Below are 18462 nucleotides of genomic sequence, written 5' to 3'. Positions count from 1 at the left end.
AAGCTCATCATAAAAAATGAACAAAGTCCATAAAATCACAAAGAAAAAAATTATTGCTTATCTACCCACCACATAAAGTCAACCATAATTAAATCTCCTTTACATTGTTTTGTTACCTTGTTTATAAGAAGTTGGCTCCCTTTAATCTACTGGTACTTTTGAGGGGTACAAATTTATTGGGCTGTGCCAACTATAACCAAAAGGTAAATGCTATTAAAATCTGATAGTCTTAGAAACTGGCCTGCAGACAGTGTTGTATTTTATTTGGGGCATATTGTTTGAAAAGAAAATTGAAATGAAGATCTCTAAGGAAGTTTCTATTTTGCCATGGGTCTAATTACTTCTTATTGTTTTACATAAGGTTGTTTCAAATGTTTAGGTACCTGCCAGGGTGGGCCTTAAATGCATTTGAATTTGTAACCCCCCATAAAGTATTCAGATAACTAAATGTCTACTGGAAATTGAGAAGGAAAAAGGATCTTAAAAATATTTACCTAGTGCTTTCTGCCCAACTCAAACTACGCACAAACTTTCAGTGTCAAGATTCACTTCCTGCCAAGATTTTATCTAGCTTGAAATGCATGTGAATTTATCTAGTCACACATAAAAAGTAAAAAAGGATAGATTATGAAGCCAATAAAATTAAGGAAAAAATGGTGTAGGAACCTCAAGTGATGGAAAATGTTCATCTTCTAAGTGAGTCCTGAAGAAGGAGAATTTAATAAAGTAAGTTTCTAGCAATAGGAGTGGGAATGCAGGGAGAAGGATGTGAATGCTGTCTGCTCTTGGAGCTGCAGGATGCTGGTTGAGCAGAGGGAGGAGCAGGAGCCTAACAGAATATCCCGTAAGTATCATGAGATCAGCAGACTCTAGTGGGAACAGTAAGAAACAATCTGATGAGAGCGTATCTGAACAGGGCAAAAGGAACCCAGTGGTAGGGTCTGGGATGAGTTAATGTGGAGATCTGGAGATCCAATTGATTTGTAAAATAACGATGCAGAGAACAATGATAGCAGGTATACTTGGCAAAAATTTGCCAGATACCCCTGTAATGGCCATAGTTGAGTGGACTATGCTGTAGTTTACATAAGACACTTAAACTTGAACAAAATACTGGTTAAGTTTTGATAATTCTTCATTTTTAAAAATAAATTAACCTTTATTTAAATGATAACTACTAAGTCTGTAGGGAAAAGTATCATGAGCTTCACTCATTAAATGGGTTTGTCTCTTCTTGAGTTACACACCCAGCATGGTTTCCCGGAACACAGCAGGAAATACCCTGATGCTTTGGGTGAAACCTGACAAGCCTTTTGTGTTAACATGTTTCAAGTTTCACAAAAAGTGCTTGACCTGCCTGTTATTTAGAATCAACTCTGCTTTATCATTTTTTCTTATAATTTGTAAAACTCTGTTCCCCATAATTTTCAGTTGGTTTTGCAAAAAGGACATGGATTCTATCACTCTGCAAAATATATTTATCTGGAACTGCTTGATTATGTTAAGGGAAATTTTAAAACCAACTATCTTACGTATATTCTATTCTGCTTACTGGTATTATGATCTTTGTCATAACTCCTAACTACTGACCAGTCTGAGTGGTTGATTTTTTAGCAGAGAGGAAAACATGGACCTCATAATGGTTCTGGTTGAATGTGTGCTTAAAATATATACTGAAATCAGTAGCCGAACACTCTTCCTATTTTTATTCCTAGTAAGAGAACACTATCCAGAAGCAGATAATTAGGCAGATAATTAGTAGGGTTCTGTCCTACTACCACATATATATTAAGTCTTCCCACTTAGGGTAAAGAACACTTCTCATCTTATTTGATGTTACAATGGTTTTGTGTCAAGCAAGAAAGGAGGAGGCAGAGGGGATGGAGAAGCCAGAGAGGTGAAGAGGAAGAGAGGAGAGGAGAGAGGAGAGGGGGAGGATGATACACAGTAACAACTATCTTGACTATCTCTTTCCTTGTGCCATCAATTCCATAGGAATTCTCAGCCTGAAGGCAAGAAATATTTAAGGGCTGTGACAAAGTATCTATAAGAAGTCTACAAAGCCCTAAACTCAGGAATATGCATACCAAAAATTATAATCAGGTTGAATTACATTTACCTCATATGCACTACAGTTTTAAAAATTCATATAAATACTGTTATGATTTTAAAAATATATAGCATCCAGAGGTAATCTTAAAAATATTTTACAACAGTTTAAGCATGGGCTTCGATGAATAAAATGGACTTTTGGCCCTCAACAGGCAACATGGACAGCTGGTTCTTGCTAGCTAAATAGCAGACCAGACAATCCAAGTGAGTGAAAGCAAGTTTTCCTCTCTGTTTTCTTTTTTTTTTTTTTATTAAAGAGGATTCTTCATAAATAAATACATACACACACACACACACACACACACATGCACGCACACGGAGTTAGTATTTGAAAAAACAGGTCTGGCTCAGATCTAACACCATATCCTAGTGGTTAAATCCCGACCCAGGAGAAAAATCACAGTAAATTTAGAAGTTTCGTTGGTGCTTTGTCTTTTATCATCATTAACAGTCATTCTCCCACTTCTCCTCAAATCCCAGGAATGGTTAACTCTTACCAGATGTTCTAAAGGCTGTAAACCCTACTCCATGAAAATGTCTGTTTTTATTTATACTTGATTATAAATGAGAAACAGCTAGTCTCAGGCTTGTGGTTCCAATTTACTTAAAGCATTTGATACTTTGCCAAGAGGAAAAATTCCAACTTCAGAAGGGTATCTGAGATGGACTACAATCTGTGCTATACTTTTACTCTGGAGTGTGTTTGCAATAGGAAACAACATGTTAGCATACACACACGGACATTAGTTCTTCCCTAGCGGGAGAAGAAAACAAGATGGCCTGGACGGATGACCGTTTACTTTAGCTAGCCCAAGGAGTAACTCAGACACTGTCTATCTCTTTGTCTTAGTTTAGTCAAATAAGTTATCCACATTAATATTTAGTATATCATGTTACTTCATGTCAATTTCTCAGAACCAACAAGCAATGATAAGAAAGATAGCATAATAAGTCCAAAATTGTTTACGGTATCCATATCTTTCCTGCACATTCAATGCAAAGCCAAGTCATTAAGGCAACATTCAGAAGCAAAGGTACAATAATAAAGAAAATAAGTTAAAAATGTAGTCCTAGCCCTGACCAGCCTGGCTCAGTTGGTTGAATGTCATCCCCACAAAGCGAAAGGTCACCAGTTCAATTCCAAGTCAGAGCATAGGCCTGGATTGCAGGCCTGATCCTTGGATGGGTGAGGTTGGGGCACATGGGAAAGGCAACTGATTAATCAATGTTTCTTACATCGATGTTTTTCTCCCTCTCTTTCTCCCTCCCTTACCCCCTAAAAATAAATAAAACCTCCAAAAAAGGAATTTAGTCATACTTACCACACTAGAAATTTAAATGTATATGGATTGTACATATTCAAATATAGATCAGGTTTTTTAATCTACTGAATTCATAATTTTAAATAAACCATCTAATTCCTCTTGGGAAAAGTGGTGTCAATTCTGGTTATCTTCTTAATCTTAAAATTCTGAGGGTCTGCTGATTAGAAGAGACTTCAGATATTAAATAATTAAAAATATGAATGCACAGTCCAACAAAACTAACCTTAAAAAAGGCAAACCACTTGTAGTCATTCAACACAATCTCAAAGCCTTGATTGTAAATGATGGTGAAATGGCCAGAGTTGCCCCAGTCATCATATGCTGTGTCCAACTTCTTAAGGTGCACCACTACTTTTTTTTCTGGTGGTCCTAAAGAGAAGAAAATGCACAACAATGGAAAATTATTTGTACTTCAATGGGAGGAAAAAGCCCCTGTACAATTCCACAATTTTTAAGCTGCTTTCCTTTCACACCACCAAATGTGAGCCCATCTGGCTTGCGAAGCTATCAGACTTTCCATCTTGTTGCATCCCTCTGTATAGTTTCAGAGGTGTTTCAGTCCAACCTGGGAAGTGAGGGCTCAAAAGACAGAAATATGCCAACAGTCAGAGAGATCCTAAAAAGTGCAGCCCCTGCCTTCCCAGAGCATCCAGAGACTGAAGAAATTTTTCTACTGAAGAAAAGGAAAAAATGGGGGATGCTGAAGATGACAGGCAGAAATGAAGAGAAGACAAAATGGTAGTCAGAAAGTGGAACTATTAAAATATAAAAAGACCTGCTATCAGATCAAAAGAAAGGCAAAGGAAATGACCTCTTCAAAGAAGAAATGGAGCATCTTTCTCTATAATGGCTCTACAGTTCAGAACTTCAGAATCTGAATCCTTCCACAGTATTTAGCAAATTCAAGTTTCTGTCCTACAAAGCTAATTTGTGCCATTAGGAACTAAACTTTTAAACTTTAGAAGATAGGGGTTCAGTCAAGTGGGTGTCTTTAATTATTATATTAAGGTTAAAAGTATAATTTATAGTCATAGGCTGACTAAACGAGGTTCTGCTGTGTGCATCTGGAAGTTTCCACACTTGAGGCGTTTTTCCATAGTTCAGATTAATATTAGCTCTGAAATACAATGTGCCCAAACAGTACAAGTCCTGGTCTCCCTTCTGCTTCATACCTTCAACTTCAACTTCTAAAACAGAAGATGGTTAAAATGTCCAGGATTATGCAATGCCACAGTCATTTGGAGTTAAGACAGCTGAATCGATCTGTTTTAGCAACAAATCACCTGGCAATCTTTGCTCTGCTGAAGAGGAGAGTGCAGCTGACAGCTTCACTCAGCCTGGCCAAGCTATAGGCAGGCAAGGGTTTGGACAGAACAAAGGTGCCTCTTCTGATCAAAACAGTATGTTTTTTCTTCTCACTTCACCAATTTCTTCCTCCTTGGTGTAACCATGTTATCTAAAGGGTATATGGAATATTCCTGTGTGTTCAAGTACTAGATATTTATTGAGTGTCTGGCATTGTGCTAAAGGGTTATTAAAAGAACAAAAACTCACAGAATTTTATATACATCCCTGCAATACACAAAACAGTTGCAGAGGGGTACCAGAAGTTTACACAGACTAGTAGCATCGACACACATCTAAATCAAAATCACTGGGCATAAGGGCTCTTTCCCACAACCTAAAAACAAAAACAAAAGAAAACAAAACCTTTTGTTATATTCTCAAGTATTTGAGCTTCACTAGCAAAACAAACAAACAAACAAACAAACAATTGGACCGGAGATGATAAGATTGCAAGGTCTGAACTCTCCTCCAAACCAAACAAACCCAAAACACAGAAAACAAAAATTAAGGGGGTGGGGAAAGAAAGTCTTTTAGAAAGTATTGAAGCCCCAGGAATAACCAAGAAAAGGTGAAGTTAAAAGTTCTCAGCAGCTAAACTTGCACTTGGCAACTCTGGCGCAGGAGAGGGCATCCCAAGGAGCCCCGAGTCCAGCCAAGACTCCCCGGCCTCGTGGAAGTGCGCTCTGCCTCGTGGAGGCGCTCGGTGTGGGCGCTGCGGGGAAAGGGGCTCAGGGTGAGGGAAGGGGGACAGTCCGGGCAGGGCGGCTGCTTACCCATCGCCGACGAGCAGTTGACGTCACGCTGGGAACCTCCGCGGCCCACCTGGAAGACCCAGGTGCCCAGCAGGTCAGGGTAGGTGCAGTTGGCAGGTGTGTCGCCGTGCGCAGTGCCAATGCCACAGAGAAGCAGCAGGGCAGCCGCGAGCTGAGAGCGGGGCCAGGGACCCATGCTGGCAGGGCTGGAGGCGAGGTGAAGGCAAGGAAGCAGGAGGGCAGCGGTGGAGTCAGGCGACCCAGACCGCGCGCCTTAAAATAACCAGAGGCCGGAAACCCGACACTGGGCGGGGGCGGGGTCTCGGTCTCGGTCCCGGTCTCGGTCTCGGGGTGGTGGGAGAGGGCAGAGGGGCGCTGGGGCACCTGGCTGCAGGTTCGGAACGAGCACTGCCCTCGCCGGGGCCTTGAGCCCCGAGAGCCACCAAGGACAAGGTTTATTGGCAAGGGACGACTCAAAATAGGGTTTAAGAGTCAAAGTTGGTCCGCACGCGACCCAGACTTCCTCCTTGAGGGGTTGGGGGGGCGCGGGGAGAGAGGGGGAGAGAGAAGAAAATGAACGAGAGAGAATGAGGGAGAGAGAGAAAATGAGAAAGAGAATGGGGGGAGAGAGAAAATGAGAGAGAGAGAGAGGGAAATGTGGGGGGGGATGAGAGAGAAAAGAGAGAATGAAAATGGGAACACACGCTCTTCAGCGCGGAGGAGGGAAGGCAGCTGAGAGGCAGAGAGAGACAGAGACAGACAGACAGACACTGTGAGAGCAGACGAGTGGCAGGGACAGGGGTCGGAGAGTCGGAGGGAAGGAAGGTGGGGGAGGGTGGGAAGGGAGACAGGTGAGCAAGTCCCAGAGAACGAAGGATCTTAAAGCGGAGTTTTGTTTTGCTTTTTCGTTTTTTTCTTACTAACTCAAGTTTTTTGTTCGTTTTTTTTTTTCTCATAAAATTGTACTCGCTGTCCCCAGCCGCCTCAGCAGTTTGAGAACTGCTGTTCCTTCCGTTTTTTCCAAAACTTTCACTACCGTCTTTTGGCTCGGTTTTGCTAGATTTCCTGTTAATGTTGTTTGCCTGTTACCCGCAAGAGAATTGAGTGCAGTGCAGACTTGCAGTTCTTGTGTACTAGTTGTTTTTGTTCCCCCTGCAGACTTTATAGGACTTAGTTCTCTCTCCCTCTCTCTCTCTCTCTCTCTCTCTCTGTCACACACACACACACACACACACACACACACACGCTCTCATAATTCATGCTGGGGAACCCCTTCTTTCACCCTTGAAAAGCATAAAGCCCAGAGAGAGGAAGTAATTTGCCCAGGGTGAGGAAGGGAGAAGGCTGGTCTTATTGAAAGGGGTGAAAGGGGTAGAATAGAAAATAAGATTTTTTTCCTCTTTCTTTTCTTCCTTCTCCATTATAGCCTTAGGTGATTACTAATAGAATGTGTAACCAATTAATCAAATATACACATTTAACCTTATGTTCCAGCTGAGATTTCATTGCAGTTAAGAGTTGACCAGGAAAGAACAAAGGAATTTTTAACCCAGCCCTGAACCTAAATGCCAGGTCCCCAGGTATGCGGAGACTGGACGATTGCACCCCAGAAACACCTGGATGACGCACACCGACCACTGCCTGACTGGCTGTGAGATCCTTATCAGAACACTGACCGTTCTGTTCCAGGAATCAGTGATGAAAATGTTCATCAAGATCAAAACCCCCTCTCCATACTCCCCCTGTATAAACTTGCCCCTGAGGAGCTTTGGGAAGGTGGGTGTTAGGGTTTTTATCCACTATCTTCTCTGATTTCTGGAATGTGATATTAGATGCACACTTAGAATCTAACCCCTGTCTCTGCTTTTTGGGTTGGTGGTGAAAGGCAGCACAAGCCTCAGACTTGGTTGGCCTCCATTTCATCATGAGCAGCATCCCAGTATGCCAGGCCCATCTCTAGTAGTTATTAGGAAGCATTGGTGGGGGGTTTGGAAAGCTCCACCTCAATATGTGCCTTGGTGATATGCAGATTGTTTTGAGCTCAAGGCAACTTCAGCTGTGGGCTCAAAAGAAACTTCTGCCCCTCCATTAACTGCCTGAAAGACTTGAATTAGAGGACTTGCTCATAAAAGGAGATCAGGCATAACGTTTTTAGACCTTATCTAGGAGGCAGGGCAAACTTTTGATTACTAAACATCTGCTATTCTTGTCATCTTGCAATGGCCCTTTGAAGCCCCCAAGTCACCTTGCCTCAACCATAGCCAGAATGTCATTTATGCATATTTTACCTTTCTTTCTTTAAACTTCTCATACATGTGGATCTTTGACCCTGTCCTGTTGTGGGGTTCATATACACATACATTTACATTATTTTCTCTTGTTAATCTGTCCAGTATCTATTTGATTGTTAGATCAGCTAAAAGAACCTTGAGGGTGGAGGAAAGTGCCTTCTTCCCCCCACCCCATGATTTCCAGGTGCCTCATTGCTAGGTTGAAATGTCACCTTTCCTGTTAGATCTCTTTTGACATTACAGGCTGATGTAGGAAGTTGGGGCTCCTTTTCTGCACAGAGACTGTTAGGTGTCAGGCCCTGTGCCAGCATTAAGCACAAGAGGTGAACAAGAGTTTCCTGTGTCCCTCCCTTCTAGGGCATGTACGTTTTTGCCCTTATCACACTGGTAAACATAAGTATTTGTATATCCATGCACCTTTTCCATCAGATGTAAGCATTCAAAGGCAGCAAGTACACATTATTCACCTTTATCTCCCTAGATTCTGGCTTGAAAACACTCAGGAAGTATTGTGGATGTTAAATGCACTTAATAACATTATCTTGGTTTCTAGGCCTGAAAGCCAAATTCAATTGGGCATGAGGAGTTGCCCTTGAAAATAGAGAAGTGAAAGTGCTCTCTAATGTAGACGCAAATTGCAAAGGCAATGGGGAGGAGACACAACACCCTATGTCTAGGTTTCATTGCCTTTTACTTAGGGTTAAAAGCTGGCATCATATGTTTGAGCTAATACACTGAACAGTTTAGAGATACAGTGGCAGAGTACCAATGCCTTCCTGATTCTCTGGGAAAGTATGTCATTGGTTGTTAAAACATTAAAACTTTTACTTGGTCATCAATATTGAAGAGCTGAACAGTGAAGTTGGAAATTTATGGGTGTAATCAAAGTAGCACACAACTTTGAAGAAGGTCTAAAACGATCTTTATTCAATGAACGATAAGTAGAAAGTGATCCTGGTGACCCCTTAGTCTAATGGATTCATTTAATACCAGGAAATGGAGATCAAGAGATAACAACTTGGCGAATGAATGCCACACTGCAAGTTACTGAGATTCAAGAATAAACCTCAGGTACCTTGATTTTCAATTGAGTTTATTTCCAATTATTTATTAATTAATTACAAAGGTTTTTCTCTCCCAAATAAAATATTAGCCCTCTCTCCATTAAGGGGTGGGGAGAGATTAAATAGTGATTTTCAAAGTGCTCAGATCCAAAGTTTTATTTTTATAATGAATATTTTATAGAGACTACAATATTGTGATTCATAAGGTGTATATGTATAAGATTCTTCTTATGAATCACAATACTATAAGATACATATATATCTTATAAATCACCTGAAATATATATATATTCACATATTCAGATGACCACAATATATTTCTCAGGTATATTTGGTTTTCATCCATTGTTCCTGTCTCAGAGCTCCCCAAAACCCGTGAAATTTCCTGAACAATAAGAGCAATGCAAGCCTCTTTTCTTAATACTATTTGATTTTTTTCTAGGTTCCTAAAAATGCTTCAGAGCCCTAAAGGTGAACCAGGTACCTTGTTATTCATCGTAAGTGCTTCCACCACAACTGAGTTTATGTTAATTAAAGTGACATTTGCAAAGCACCTAAGGATGGGGGCTGGTTGCCAGGGGAACCAACCCTGAACAGAGGGTAAGAAACTTTTATCCCACCCCAGATTCCGTGGGAGGAGGGAAGGGACTAGAGGTCAGACTAATCACCAGTGGCTAATAGGTTAATCAATCACACCTATGTAATGAAACCTCCGGAACAACCCAAAAGGAGGAGGTTGGGAGAGCTTCTGCAATGGGGAACCAGAACACACCCAGGTGCTACCATGCCAGACTGCAAGCTCCATGAGGACAGAAGCCCCTTTGAACCTTGCTCCATATGTATCTTCCCAGCTGGCTGATGATTGGTATCCTTTAAAATCCTCTGCAATAAACTGAAAATCTAGTGAATAAACTCAGCTCACTGCATTCTGTGAGCTGATCTAGTAAATTAATCAAATCCAAGAAGGGGGTCCTGGGAACCTCTGAGTTGTAGCAAGTTGGTTAGAAGCACATGTAACAACTAGGGCTTAAAACTGGCTTCTGAAGGGAGGGTTTTCTTGTGGGACTGAGACCTTTACCTATGGAATCTGCCTCTGTATCCAGGTAGATGGTGTCAAAATTGAGCTGAATTCTCAAACATTCTGCTGGTGTCCAAGATTAGTTGTTGGTATGGAAGGAACCCCCTCTCATGTTGGAAATTGAGTTTCAGAACACTTTTCAAGAACTTTTTACTATTCTGAAATAAAAATCATATACAAGAAGTTACACATTTAATTTAAAAAGGAAAATAATAAATATAATATAAAAGACAAATAAGAAGGTATTTTAAATGCATTTCTAATACCAAGACCTATATTCCATCATCTAAAATGCTCTGTATGAATGTACTGGGAAACAGAATAAGACATTCAGGTATTCACTCTTTATGTCTCCATTTAACATTTTGGAATCACTATAAAAGTGACAGATACCTTTTCTGTCACTGTTATCTGTTTGTTATCTGTTATAACTCACTGATAACAGAAATGATTTCGGTGAGTTATATCTCAGATACTGTATCAGATGCTCACTTAACCACCTTACCTGAGTCATTGATGTCAGACTCTTGCGCAATATTCTCGGTTAAAAGTTATGGTCGAAATAGTTGAAATGATTAAATTGGCTTAATCTCTGATTAAAAATTACAGGGGGTGACTTAAAACTTTCTTGGACAAAATGGGGCTCCTCTGAGATTTTCAAATTAGCATATTTATGTCAACTCCAATGCTGAAATTTTTGAATTCACCAAAGATTAGGAGGCTTTCTTTAATCAGTATTTCAAGGTCTCAAAAGGGTACCAGGAAGCAGCTATGTCTGCCTTCCAAGGAAATAATTGTAAACTTCATCCGTGCCCACAGAAATTAGAAGAAGAAAAGACTTGTGCAAGCAACCCTCCTCCTTTACTTTCAGAATCCTCTAAAATCTCACAGTCCCTCAGTCCCTATTTAGTGACTCCACCCCTAACCTACTCCTTTTGGTGAAACTCTCTTTATATTCTGTAAAAAGAGAGCCCATTTTAAAGTTCTAAATAACTTAGATTCTAACTTCAAAGGACTCAAAACTGTCTCTTTGACTCATGGGACTGAAGCCAAACTTTTAGCCAAAGGATTTCCCAAAGCCCAAAATTAATCCCACTGAATCCAAAGGTACATTTAGTCTCATCATTAGTGCTTAACAGCCAGGTCTCTCCAATCCATATCAGCTCATCCACGTGCTGGTTGGCAATGTCCCAGCTACAGAATGGATGAATGACACAGGTCAAAGCCACTCCCTGTAATACTTTAAACTCCTGACTGCCACAGGCCTAAGAGCCTTACAGAAACAGTCATAAAAATTATTAAAAGCCATTCCCAAAATTTCCCCAGGCGAATAAATTGGAAAGCTGTTCAAGGCCTGCAAGGAAAAGATGAATTCATCTTAGGTTATTTTGATCATTCTGAGCTAGTATTCCAACAAAATTCTGAAACCAACAACTGTAATGATGAAGTTACTAATTTATTCAATCCCATCTTTGTTGTGGGTTTTTACAAGGCCCTTATACTTTATTAAAATAATACATCAATTAGATGGCAAAAAGATCCCATGAAATTGCCTCACTAGCTAACCAACTAGCAAAGACAACAGGAAAAGACAAAGAAACCTAAATTACTTGAGCCTTAGCCTTTGGGGGAAAAAATGGCTAAACTAATAGCCATGTAACTTCAACAATTAATCCCCTTACCCCTAGTTCTCTCCAGACACCGGATCAAACCCCTGCATCTTGTTTCTTTTGCAAAAATACTGGACATTTTGAAAAGAATTGTCTTCAGTGTAAGTAATGGCTCCAATTCAATCCAGATAAGGCAGCCTGATCCAAAGTTACTAAACAAGATTAGAGATGCTCCAGGGACTCAATGGGGACTTTCCCCCTTTGAGCAGCTAACCACCTAGAGGAACTAAGCATTAAAATTAGGGACTTATTCAGTCAAAGTTCTCGCTGATAGTGGGGTCACCCTACCAGTCCTCAACTCCAACACTCTATGTTCCCTCCCAGGAGTTCTGAAACTGTTCAAATGGTTGGGGTCACTAACCAACCTATAACAGTTTGTAAATCTCAACCTATTACTTTTCAACTAGGCCTTTTACAGCCACTCACAATTTCCTACTCATTACATGTGTTCCCAGGTGACTTTTTGGCAAAGATTTCTGAGAAATTTAGCATGCATGTATTGACTTCTCCCAAGAGGAGGAAATACTCCTTGATCTCAACTATGCCCTGTAAAGACCCATCCCTAACTTGAGATAATCATCTTTCTCACCAGGTCCCAATCACCTGTCCTCTCCCACCATATCTCACCTAGCTCTTCACAATCTAGCCACCCCCAGCCTCTGCTTTCTGGGCAAAATCAAATACAGACATGGACCATGTCTATTTTGCCCCTCCTCCATCAAGATTCAAAATGACCCTAAAAAACCCCTTCTAAACAGAAACAGTACTCCCTGAATCCTTAAGCCATAAGCAGAATTCAGCTTATAATTAATGGTTTCCTACACAATAGACTTATATTTCCTTGCACTAACCTGTATAAATTTTACCTAAAATTATACCAAGTATATTTTGCCATTGTGGCAAATAGTTTCTTTCTCCTCTACCTCCCTTTCCCTTCCCAGCCAAGCAAATTAATCTATGTTCACTTGCTAGTGTGCACAGTTCCAAGTTCGTCACTAAACTTACCCAGCCATTTGCAAATATGAATAAGAAGAAGGACACATAATGTTTAAGAGCACAGATTCTAGATCCAGAATGCCATGGTCTGAATTCTGACGCTGGTTCACTATCTGTGTGCTCTTAGGAAAGTTATTTGTGTGCTCTGACTCAGTTCCTTCATCAGCAAAACTAGGATGACCTGCTTCAGAGGGCTGTGGTGAGGTTTTGAATGAGTTAATACATGAAATGCTGTCACAGGGTAAGCACCATTATTATCATTACAATTTTGATGCACCTGGGTATGAATTTTGGGGATTTTTATGAAATAGGAACATACCCTACATTTCCGCTCTCTATCTGATTTTTGTTCTTTCTTTCATTCTCTTCAACCTGAAAGTTTCATTTTTAATGAAACTCATTTTTAAAAATAAATTACAGAGATCTTATCACACCAAGGAGTTGAATTGTTTTAAGGAAAACAGCTGCATGGTACTTAAAATATGTAACACATCTATTTAATTATTTTTAAATGGTCATTGGGTTGTTTTCAGGTGTATTAGCATCATCAGTTTTTTTTGCCACTACAAATAATGTTGCATTAAGACATTCTGAACATACATGCCCCCTACAGCTGCTTTTATTTCTGAAGCAAAGTGACAGGAACTAACTGCTAAGTCAGATAGACATTGCAGGATTAAGTATCTTGAACAGGCCTAGCAAACTGCATTTCTATCAGTAACGTAAAAGACAGTCCTCTCCCATCCCTGCCCTGCCTCCTCCCTACAAACCTACTTTCTTCTCTGAGTTGTTTTAAATATTTTAAATTTAAATATTTTAAGTTGTTTAGAATCCGTTGAAATATTTTAAGTAACTATTATTAAATTGTAACTTTGTGTCTCTGAAGCACCTAAGGTCTATTTTTGTATATTGTGTGATATAGAGGTTCAATTCTCTTTGGACTTAGGCCAGGGTACCAACGCCATTGATTAAATAAACCTATTTTCCCTCTAAATTTGAACACCAAATTTGAATAAATGTAATTCCCATAAATATTGAAATATTTTTTTTTACTGATTGACTTCAGAGCACATATGCTCCCTGTTCTTTTCACATTTTTCTTAGCTCCCCTTAAGCAGTTTTTCCATAGTACCTGCTATAAATTTTTAAAATCACTCCATTTGTTTTAAAATTCTTTATCACTTACAAAATTGTGTGCTTTTGCTACTTCCAGTACACTTTTTTTTAACTTAATGGGGTATTCAATAGATATAAATTTGGGGTATCCTTTTCAAAGGACCAACTTTGAGTACAGTCATCTACCCTAATAACTTTTAAGTTAATTAATTTCATCTTTTTTAATATAATTTTTATCCCTACTTTATTTGCTTCCTTTTATACTTCTTTTTAAAATTTATTAACATAGGTACTTAGTGCCTCATTTTCAGTCTTTTCCTTTAATAATAAAGGGTCATTAGGCTCACATTTTTCTTCTGAGACAAGCTTGAATTGTATCCCACAAGTTATAGTATGAAGTACATATTTATCTTTGTAATTTAAAAGTTCATAATTTAGGTCTGAGTTTTTAGTTGACTTCATAATTTATTTGCGAGTCTATTTCTGATTTTCAGTACTTTTTATTTAACTTATTATTTTTTATTAGATTATATTCTAGGAATGTAGGCTGTAAAACATTAGCATTTAAAATTTTATTAGTAATTGTGACAAAATTTATGGCTTAGTTTAGTGAAATAAACATATAAAAGTGCATTTTCTCTACTCTAGAGAACTTTTATATACACTCGTGATTGAATTAAGTCTTTCTATGCATTTTTTTCCTCTATCACATCTTTCACTTCTGAAAGAATGGTTAGAATATATAGATGTAATTTCAATCTAATAAACCTTAGTTATTTAATCATTTCCTCTTAGTATTTTAGTTGCTGTGTTATTTGGCATATTCCCATGTAATTACATAATTATATCTCCTTTGAAGCATGCTTTCTGCCTATTCATGTATGTCCCACAATAGCCCTTTCCTCAGGAATTTTTTTTTTTTTTTTTTTTTTGCCACTGACTGCCGGCAATGGCTGGGTATGGGCCTGATGCTCCAGCTAGTTTTCAGAGCTAGTTGATTAGGCAGGTGAGTTGTTACACACTCCTTAGCAGATTCTGACTTCCATGGCCACCGTCCGGCTTCCTCTGAAAATTCTATCCAAGTCTGTAGCCACAGGCAGATACTTTGAATAAATGTTATCCATAGTTAATAAAGGAAGTTTAATCCTTTTTAACCACAAAACTGTATATATTCAGTAAGTATTTATTCAACACAGTACTAGTGTTGTAGCCACTAAGCAAGAGGAAATGATCGCAGAGTAGGTGTTTTGGGAAGAAAGTAAAAACAGATGGAGACATGTATTTAAAATACCTATGGGATATTAGAGTGAAGATGTTTAGTAATAAGCCAGAAACATTGGTGTAAGATTCATGGAAGGGTTCATTCAGTCATTCAACAGATATTTATTGTGCATCTATGCTGTTCAAGGCATAGGCAGGCAATGAGAATAGCTGCAAGGTCTTCATACTGCCTCAAGACTGTCGGGGTACATTTTTTTAAGTCATTCAAATAACCGGGAGTAGATATTATGGGAGTAGAGAAGATCACCCAAAACAAGTTCACAGAATGCAGGGGGACTACAGGGGAAGAGGCTCAGGACCCCTTACAGTCAGCACAATTTAATGGATAAGAAAAGGTGATCGTGAAGAAAAATTAAGAGAATTCAGAATGAGAACCAGGAAAGATAATGATATGATGAAAGCCAGGAAGAAGGATTTTGAGTCTAAAATGTATATATATATTTTAAAGATTTTATTTATTTATTTTTAGAGAGGGAAGGGAGAGAGAAAGAGAGAGAGAGAAACATCAATGTGCAGTTGCTGGGGGTCATGGCCTGCAACCCAGGCATATACCCTGGCTGGGAATCGAACCTGTGACACTTTGGTTCACAGCCCGCACTCAGTCCACTGAGCTATGCCAGCCAGGGCTTAAAATGTATATTTTTGAATTGATTGATTTTAGAGAGAGAGGAAGGGGGAGGGAGAGAGAGGAACAATGATTTGTTGTTACTCTTACTTATGCATTTATTGGTTGCTTCTTATATGTGCCCTGACTGGGGATTGAACCTGTAATTTTGGCATATTGGGATGATGCTGTAACCAACTGTTACCCAACCAGGGCAAGTCTAAAATTTAATAACTGAATTTTTGCTTCAACTCTCCCTAAGACCAATTTTGGCTTCCTTTTCCAGGACCATATGACAAATCAGTGTACCATTTCTTAGGATCAAGGCAAAGACGCCCAGCTTTTTGCAAAACTGATCAGAAACCTGGAGAAGACAGTTTTGAAATTTTCAAGAACTGAGGGCTACCTGAACTGCATCGTAGCTACTCTCAATGGATATTACTATAAGCATTGGTTCATATTATGTGGTTCTATGATATAGATTGTGTAGCATCTGGAACCAATTTAGTTCCATTATACCTTAATACCACAGTATGGCACATATTGAGAGTAACTTTAAAAAGCAAATTTCTCATAGTAACTTATTTATCACTGGCTTCTCCTTATAAAAACATACAAATACATTAGCACAATTTTAATTTTCTAGTTGCTTAGAGCCAAATAAATAAGACTTATTGTGGTATGTTTGAATTTCCTTATTGATTTTTCTTTGAAACACTTATGTTTCAGACAATAGGCCTGTTGCATAATTGTGAGAGTTAATGAAAAAAATCATCTGCACATGATTCACATGACACGTCTGAAAGTCAAAACAAAAGTATAATTCATTTCCTGTATGGTCTTAAGTTAATGTGGCTTCCTAGAAGACCAGGAAAACAATTTGGTTATCATCCTTGATTGGTTCAATGAAATCCATTAATAGAAAATAGTTGATTCAGAGGTATTATACTATGTGTGTAGAGAGACAATTATGTATTTACAGAATATTATTATCCCTAGTTAAGATCCCAATTTACATGAAGATATGCTATTTTTAATGATAAGAATATTTTACAATTTGCTGAAGCATTGAATGTATTAGAAAAAGTATTCGCTAGGAGCCAGGAAAGCTGGGTTATGATTACTGTATATCTTTGCCACTAACTCTTGGTGACCTTATGGAGATCAATTGAAACTATCCCTATGACGCCTACCTTGTCATGTGTAGAATAATTGCCAATCAAACTCACTAGATTGTTGTAATTTTGAAAATATGAATTCATTAAAGAAATACTTATTAAGTACATACTGTTTGTCAAGTTTTGTTCTAGCACCAGGGATTCAGTGAAGAATATGCCAAACGAGGTCTCTGTTTTCATGGAGCTTAAATTTAAGGCAGGAATAAAAGCATTAAATAGTCACACATGGGTGAGTCTCACAAAGGTACCCCCTTGTAATGGTAATGTGTGGTAGTTTGGGAAGTCAGGGAAGAACTCTCTGAAGAAATGACATTGAAGCTGATTTTGCAGGGTAAGAGTCATTTTTATCAACAACATTCTAAGGAAGAACTTATGAAAAGGCTGGAGGAATTTGAGGAACTGTAAAGAGTTCAGAGGAGCCAACATGATGAGCAATGAGGAAGAAGTAAAAGACCTTAGTTGTGAAAGCACATTGTGACATGACTAGTGAGAACATAAATTGGTTCAAATCTTTGGGAAAGCATTTTGGTAATATGAAATAAAAATCTCAAAAAATATTTCTAACCTTTGACTCAAATATTGAGCCTTTGACTGAATAGCTATCCTATTGAAAATCATAGCAGATAAAAAAACTTTAAGATAAAAGATGTTAATTAAAGTGTATCTTTAATATCAGAAAAAAATAACTATACAGAATAAGGAAAATATGGTGCATGCTAATTACAACATACATACAGCCAATAAAAGTTTGTGAAAGGTTCACGGTAGTGTGAGAAAACATTTATGTGATGATATAATTTATTTTGTGAGACAAAAGAAGCAGCAGGGGAAAATGCAGGGCTGGGCCCAGGCACATACTGCTCACACCAATGATCCGGATCACAGCAGAGGAACTCTCAGATGGGGATATCCTACACAGAGGTACTGGCAAACAAGTCTCACCCTCGCTCTCTTTGGAGAAAGATATTATCTCTAGTGCCCTGGAATGTCTCCAGAAAGAAGAGGGAAACCTCATCTTTGCTATCTTGGTCAACAAACAAATTTGTCCTTTGACCTGTAAAAAGACACTAATTCTAGCTTCCAAGGCATTTTGAAATGGGAACCACCTTGAAAAGGTAGTCTATCTACCACAACATGTGTAGCAATGTCATGGAGAATTGTCTCTCCAAAGCCCTTATTTTTATTATTTTTTAAATTATTCTTATTCCTAATAATTCTCTTTTTAAAAAAATATTTTATTTATTTATTTTTAGAAAGAGGGGAAGGAAGGGAGAAAGAGAGGGAGAGAAACATCAATGTTTGTCTCTTGCATGCCCCCTGCTGGGCACCTGGCCTGCAACCCAGGCATGTGCCCTGACCAGGGATTGAACCAGTGACCCTTAGGTTCATAGGCCGGCACTCAATCAATCCACTGAGCCACACCAGCCAGGTGTGGCTTCTTAATTCTTGAAGCTGTTTTAAAAAGCAAGGGTTTTTATAATGAGCGCATGATATTCACTGCTGCATGGTAAACTGGACGTTGGCTACTTAATGACTCAGACTTTCCTTTACACAGCTGTTAGCCAATCTAGGGAAGTTTCTGCCACTGATTAGCTGTAACAACTTCTTGGGCGCCAGTTTCTATTAAATGACATTCCAAGACTAGCTT

The 18462-nt window shown here is 38.8% G+C and overlaps 1 protein-coding gene and 1 long non-coding RNA gene across 4 annotated transcripts in view; one reads left to right on the top strand and one right to left on the bottom strand.

The window, feature by feature from the left end:
• CTSC (cathepsin C) overlaps positions 1-5836 on the bottom strand; it is a 39438-nt gene extending 33602 nt beyond the window's left edge. The window contains exons 1-2 of one of the 3 annotated variants that reach the window (XM_036028703.1): positions 5558-5836; positions 3661-3806 (exon numbers count right to left, since the gene is read on the bottom strand). In XM_036028703.1, coding sequence (XP_035884596.1) covers positions 3661-3806; positions 5558-5732 — 321 coding nt within the window. In that variant the 5' untranslated portion in view covers positions 5733-5836. The remainder of the gene's footprint in view (positions 1-3660; positions 3807-5557) is intronic. The other 2 variants (XM_028515771.2, XM_028515770.2) reach the window with 2 other exon arrangements.
• A 999-nt stretch (positions 5837-6835) lies between these two features.
• On the top strand, positions 6836-9799 carry LOC118501232. Its single transcript, XR_004903845.1, has 2 exons — positions 6836-8898; positions 9334-9799. It is a non-coding gene; the product is annotated as an uncharacterized LOC118501232 (long non-coding RNA).
• Positions 9800-18462: the final 8663 nt, after the last annotated feature.

Source organism: Phyllostomus discolor, chromosome 6 (genome assembly GCF_004126475.2).
Source record: "Phyllostomus discolor isolate MPI-MPIP mPhyDis1 chromosome 6, mPhyDis1.pri.v3, whole genome shotgun sequence".
Classification (NCBI taxonomy): domain Eukaryota; kingdom Metazoa; phylum Chordata; class Mammalia; order Chiroptera; family Phyllostomidae; genus Phyllostomus; species Phyllostomus discolor.
The sequence above is the reverse complement of the archived record's forward strand: the minus strand, read 5'-3'. Positions and strand labels throughout refer to the sequence as shown.